This window comes from Stegastes partitus, unplaced genomic scaffold (assembly GCF_000690725.1).
Source record: "Stegastes partitus isolate 25-593 unplaced genomic scaffold, Stegastes_partitus-1.0.2 Scaffold393, whole genome shotgun sequence".
In the NCBI taxonomy this organism is placed as follows: Eukaryota; Metazoa; Chordata; class Actinopteri; family Pomacentridae; genus Stegastes; species Stegastes partitus.
Genome location: NW_007578124.1, coordinates 516,478 through 523,015, shown reverse-complemented (window position 1 = coordinate 523,015; position 6,538 = coordinate 516,478). Strand labels below are relative to the sequence as shown.

Here is a 6,538-nt window from a genome sequence, read left to right as displayed (position 1 = left end):
AACAAATGGTGACACTAAAGCTCAGGTATCATTAAGATTCATCGTCTGGAGATCATGAAGGTTGGTTCATCATTACGTAGTCATCTGTTTGATAGTCATATGGACAGACTGCTGTCTGGACCAAACAACTGACATCCCTCCAGCCATCTGGCACGACTAAAGAATTATTTTGACACATTAAAGTCCTCTCAGGTCATTTATTTAAACCTTTTAAAACTTTTATCGTTGTGTCAAAGTTATATATGAATAAAGTATTTTTTTCCATGAATTCCCTTTATGCCCTAAAATCACTCCATCCCTACTAAGGCCTTGTATGTACCTTACAATATACAGTCGTGACTCGATAATCCGACCCTGAGTCATGGTCTTGACTGCTCGTATAAAAACAACACATGGACATGTTGGATCTTACCATTCACACAAACGCTCGACGGCTCTATTGTGAAAACTTCAGAGCACGACTGCTTCAGGACCTGTGAAACAGGATGAAGCTCAGATGGTGATTAGCTGCATAATAAATCACCTCCACACAGCGTGAATGTTTCTGCATGTCATTGTCCATCACGTGACCTCACCGTGTTGACGATATCTTTGAGGGCATGAAACCCGGACAGAACTGGAAAGACTTGCTCCGTGCCGTCTGCTATTTCAGCGAGCTGCGACCAAACACAAAACAGTTTGTTTATCGTCCACGTACAGAACACGAGCTTCAGCGTCTCGGTGACGTTCGGTAGCATTTAGGGAGGGAAAGCCTGTTTCCAGGAGATGAAAGCTTTGGGCAGCTGGCTGAAGCTTTCATCTCCTGCTTTAATGACGGCAGCGCAGGAAGTTTGTCTGGCATTATTTAATTAGAGAGTGATGTAATTGCTTCCTCTTTGGACCACAGAGGCGTGTGGTCAGGTCAAAAAATCACTTGCAGCTACTGACTACTGAAGTCTTCCAGGTCACACATTGTCAGATAAACGTATTAATACTGGTTATGAGGAATAATAACATGAATAAGCTTTGGAATACAAACACAGGACGGGTTCAGGGCAGAAGCTGAGCAACAACCGACGCCACTCTGAATGAAATATGGCCGTTTTGTCATTCTCAACAAATGCAATTACAGTTTTCCTCTGTGCTGTAAATCTCACTTGTAATAATGATGTGATGTTGAGTGTAGAAGAGATCCCATATCACAGCAGATAATGTGCTTGTTTGTGGGATAACAGCTCGATTTCCTTTGTGTTTCCTCCAATCAGCAGAAGACATATGGGTTTATTATTCTTACCCGCCGTGAAACACGACTTTGAGGACGTACTGGGTTTCATCCTCTACATGCTGTGTTGAGTGTTTTCATTACTGTCCTTCAACAACTAATGCCTTGACAGGAAGAAATCAAAGTCTCTCCCAGGAAATGAAAACTTAAAATATGCTGAATAAAAGGCAACATGCACGCCAGCGGCTTGGGATCAAATCCCTCACATGTCCAACTTATTGAAAAAAAAAGTCCATTTCCGCACACATCCATCACGTCTGCATCAGTTTGAGTCCTGGGAGAGGTTCTGGTGACCAAAACTCACAACTTTTTAATAAATCAATGCAGAGATGATGCTTGAACTGACTTTTATTGTCGATGCATTCGCTGTTTTTAAAACAAACGAATCCTAAACTCTGAATCCCTGTCGGCTCCCCACGAGGCTTCAGCTGAACTGAGCAACGAGGTCAAGGTGTGTTCACAAACCTGGGCCAGAAACAACACAACCTAACACACACTGACACACACAGAAAGACAAATAAAACCGCCGTGTTTAAACAGAAACAGTATCGGTAACCGGGACAGTTCTCTCTCACAGCGCTGCCCGGCATTCAGAGGCCAGGAAGAGGCTGATAACAGGATCAAACTGAAGCCCTCCTACCTGTTTGTGGTCGAAGTCCATGACCCCGACACAGTACACTCTGGCTCCGAAGCCTCTGGCCCGGTCAGCCTGGGAACCACAACACACAGAGTCAAGTTGTGCTTCTGCTGACACACATCTCGTCCGTATTTATGTACTCAGATGAGCTGGAACTGATGAGAGATCAAATGATCAAACATGTTTTATTGTTACGGCTCCACAAATTCCCAAAGCATGCATTAAAGTGTTACAGCGGTTCGTGTTTTGCTTCTCGCTGGGCAGTTCGTGCAACTTGATACGAACACCAACAAGCGACTCTTCAGAGTGTTGTGTTGTAACGGATGGAACAATGTGAGGAGTGCATGTGTCAGCGTGTCTCCAAACAACGAACAGCATCAACAGCAAACCCACAAACTGAGTTAAAAGTGGACGTGATGTTTACAGAGGAGCTTGTTTCAAGTGTCTTCAGATTATTTTTCTTGCTGTACTTGAGTTAAAAACAATAGAAAACACCATGAGGATGAGCATCGTGATCGTCTGACAGTCCCTCTACCATTAGATTTATCTTCAGTAGTTTGTGTTTTACCTCCTTCACACTCAGCTCAAACGGGTACACGTCCAGCTTGCCGTCAGTCAGAACGATAATGATGCTGGACGTCGGTGAAGTTTGCGTCTTCATTTGCTCCGACACCTGATAATGGAACGTTAACTTAGAGGATTTCCTACCAAACCGATGCATTCCTTCACTAAACCAGAATATACAGCAAAATATATGATAAAATGGACCAATATGCACAAGACACAGCATCCACAGTTGTTGTACGATAGATTTTTTCAGACTTTTGATGACAGTGTCACTGAAAATATTACAGAAGTTGCAGTAAATACATAATCAGCTGTGCAAGAATCACAATCTGTGGCTGCAATTGCAATATCAGGTGTGTTCATGTACCGCTTTCAGGCCTTCATGCATGTACGTTTCACCGGCTGGAGTGATCTGGCTCAGCTCGTTCAAACCCTCGTCGATCTTCGACCTGCGGAGCCGGATCACAAAACACAGACCACACGAATAGAAAAGATCTAAAAGTCTCTGTGTGATGATGTTGGAAGATGGATGAAGAGTTGGAGAGAGAGACAGAAGCAGAAAGGTAATGCGTACCTGTCTCCGGTCAGTGGAAGCACCACGACGGCTCGAGCTGAGAAGACGATGTAGGAAACCCTCATTCTGGGGCTGAGAGACACACAGACAGCATGAGGAGATCGGTTCTAGGATTAGAAGCTACACGTGCTGGTGTACATGTTAAGGTCATGTGTGTCACCAGAAAAGCAAATTTCACATCAATGCAAACAACCAACAAAATGCTTTTCTCACTTTACATGACAGTGATGAACAATATGATGCACAAAACATGACATAACATAAACTAAAACTGCATTTCATACATCATATGATGAGACAAAGTGTAGTGAAGTCATACATTCAACATGAGGTTATACGACGACGCTGATGAAATGACATCAAACTCCACGACGTGAGAAAGCAGAGAAGCCACAACGTAAACTAATAAAACCACAACTATTATTAAACTTACAGCACATGAAGCAGCGTTTCATGTCTGAGTGAAACTTCAGCATTAACAGAACCACTAACAGAGCCGCTGCCTGCCTGTGAACGGACTCGGTTCTGTCTGTTGTGGTCAGAACCACCTTCAACATCTGGCTGCTTGTTTGGTTCTCCTATTCAGCGCCCTGCTATTAAACCTAAAGATATCACACACGCCCTCCGTGCTATTACCCAGAGGGGTTTTGGAGCAGTTGGTGGCCTTGTATGATGTCTGCTGCCTGAAATAGGCCTGCCCTACTTTCTGTTCACTACGACTGTAATTTAAAGACCTATTCTGACTCTCTGCTGTGTAAATAGTCTGCGTTTCCTTTTTATTTCCGCTGTCTGCACGCAGAGCGCTCGTCTAAACGGGGTATATAAAGTTTTGAATTATTTTTTGAGGCTTTTTCTGGGAGGGTGCAGCACAGAATAAAGAGGGATTACTTCAGCTTTAAAACCTAAATGCATGAAACACTCACCTGACAAACCTGCTGGTGAGCTGCTCCACAAACCCAAAGATCTCGTCCCAGTGGCCCCACACGCTGCCCGACCTGCACAAACCAGCAACAGAGTGAACAATCAAACGCATCCGAACACTGAAGTACCAGTTAGAGAGAGAGTCAACACAAATCAATTTAATCTGATTTATATCACTTATATTATCTGTCTAATCTATAAAACTAAAGTTCTGATGCTGCTTTAGGTGTTGTTCAGGGAGTAGAAAGATAAAAAATAAGCAGAAATAAAAGAGCAAATAGGAGGAAATTTAATAAGTTTAACACTTAAGACAAAACAAAAGGAGCCAGATGTGCACATCAGATCTAAAAATACTGAGATTCATGTAGAAATTTTACATTTTGCCAGATTTTTGGGGAACAAAACCTGCAAAATAAACAGAAAGGGTGTTGGTCAGTTTATTTTATTGGCGCTTGATGACAAACACAGAAAAGAATTAGTTAAATGTGCTGTTGTTGGGAAGTCTGTGAAGAAATTAGCTTTACATATTAACCAGATGTTGAAGAAGTTTTTACTTTCTTTACTTTGGCAAAATTAACAATAAAATACTATAAAAATATTCGACTACATGTAAGAGTCTTAAGTCTTCAGTTAATGTATTAATAGCAAAATTGTAGTTTAAGCACCGGTTTGGTCCCTCTGACTGATAAGTTATTATTTAAGATGTCATTAGATTATCAATACTGAAGCTTCAGTGTGTCAACAGCAGGTCAGTGTTACAGCTGCTGCAGGTGGAGCTGCTTCTAAATACTTTATATTCATTTTAACAAAATATTACAGTGAGGGGTCTGGACATGACTGACGGGAGAGACGAGAAGACAAATTAAAGTTCTGACGCACAAATCTGTTCACAGCTTTTTTTAGACTGTTAAAACTTTAATTTTTGGAGAGATATTGGATCACTTGTGTTGACATTAAAGCATGCAAGAAGAGTTTAGTGAAGCTGTTAACAGCTCATAGACATCTGAACTGTCTTCACAACGCTTCCTGTAAGATGACAGAAGCCATGTAGGTTGGAAACCACTGGTTTAAACTTTAACAATGTTGTGTTTTTTAAAGCCTGTTGTGTGAAATCTTTATTTTAATAATATCTAATCCAGTCAAATAAACATAATGGCGTAGTAAGGACAATATCTCCATCAGAAATACAGTAGAGTGGAAGAATAAAATAGAAAAACTCAAATAAAACTCTCCACTCAAGCACAGTACTTGAGTAAATGTACTTATTTACTTTCCACAGCTGATGATAACAACACAACACATTGAGGAAAGGCTGCGGCTATAAAAGGGAACCATCTCCAAGCACCTACTAAGATTAAAATAAACTGCAGCACAGCAGAAACTAAACACAGCCTTACATGGAGAGGACTCAGTCCAACAGGGTCTCTGCTCTACATGACATTCACTGAATATTTCACTCTGCCTCCAATAACTCACTTGTCCAGAACAAAATAAATATCAAACGCTCCATCGCAGGACGCGTCGTCCTCATCACGCACCGACGAACTCACGCAAACACGCACAACAAGTAGGACCTGGCAGAATATCCACATCCGATCCATAATCCATGCGTTTCATATCGAGTTTGGTTTTATAAAAAAAATAAGAAAAATAAAAATAAATAAGAAATCAGTGCAGTTGTGGAGAGACCTTCATCCTCACAGCCTCCCTCTGCAGCTCACATGTTGGACCAACATGCGGGATGTTGGTGGGAATGAAGGAACCGGGGCAGGGCGCACAGCTGCAGCCTGCACCGTCAGCCAGCGGCAGGAAGGACTCACACAGCTTCCTGTCCTCCAGGAAACTTCACAATAAAGTACACATCCCCAGCAAACAATATAAAATTTAAATAGAGTTCATTTAAAAGAATAAAAAACTATCAATATAGCATCATAAAAATACTCAATTACAATTACAAGTCCTGTTCGGCTACCAGTGAACCCTCACTATGAACTCTGCTCATATATATCATCTAGCTTTTAGCCTTTTTATTTTGAGAGTGATGTTAATTATCTTGCTGTGTTTCTCCAGACATCTCTTCCCCACAGCAGCTGGTAGAATAAATCATAACTGACATAGATTAGAGAAAAAAAGATAAGCTTGTATTTGAAACCTGATTGGCTGAGAGGCCTTCCTGTCACTATAAAGACGCCTCGCTTCCCCTTCAGTGTGCATAAAGTTGAATTAGGGTGCCATGTTTTAAGACTGAAATAAAAACGTACCCCTTCGTGAGTGATCAGCCCGGCAGCTTATTACAATACATGTCTTACTGACTCATAAATCCCCCTAACTGTATGTGTAATGTCTCAAACAAATGCAAAATGTTCTTGTAAATCTATTGCAGATGGAGAATTGAGTAGGATAACACAACGCCCTTCGTACGTCAGAGTGATTTACTGCTTTGCATGAAAATATAACCTCCCAGATTGAAGCTGAGCCCATTCCTTTGTCCTGAAACATGCACGTTGTCATGAACTCATTCCAGCTCTACATGCTGTCCACTAGCGGAGGAGCTGGTGCTTCGATGCCCTCCACATGC

General features: G+C 41.7%; 1 protein-coding gene across 1 annotated transcript; it reads right to left on the bottom strand.

The window, feature by feature from the left end:
* Window positions 1–161: 161 nt before the first annotated feature.
* On the bottom strand, window positions 162–5,709 carry LOC103359763 (anthrax toxin receptor 2-like). Its single transcript, XM_008285278.1, has 8 exons — window positions 5,437–5,709; window positions 3,963–4,034; window positions 3,040–3,111; window positions 2,833–2,914; window positions 2,467–2,571; window positions 1,902–1,970; window positions 576–656; window positions 162–473 (listed from the first exon to the last, which is right to left on the bottom strand). Exons 1-8 carry the CDS (start codon window positions 5,559–5,561, stop codon window positions 360–362), a joined length of 720 nt encoding a protein of 239 aa, XP_008283500.1. The 5' UTR covers window positions 5,562–5,709; the 3' UTR covers window positions 162–359.
* Between the last annotated feature and the right edge of the window lie 829 nt (window positions 5,710–6,538).

What these genes read in the sequence shown, in the direction of transcription:
- LOC103359763 (XM_008285278.1), bottom strand. Translation starts at nt 5,561, where the DNA reads ATGGATCGGATGTGGATATTCTGCCAGGTCCTACTTGTTGTGCGTGTT. An exon ending in CTTCCACTGACCGGAGACAG is followed by an intron (nt 2,915 to 3,039) that starts GTACGCATTACC and finishes CCGGCTCCGCAG; the next exon opens with GTCGAAGATCGACGAGGGTT. An exon ending in TCAAAGATATCGTCAACACG is followed by an intron (nt 474 to 575) that starts GTGAGGTCACGT and finishes CCTGTTTCACAG; the next exon opens with GTCCTGAAGCAGTCGTGCTC.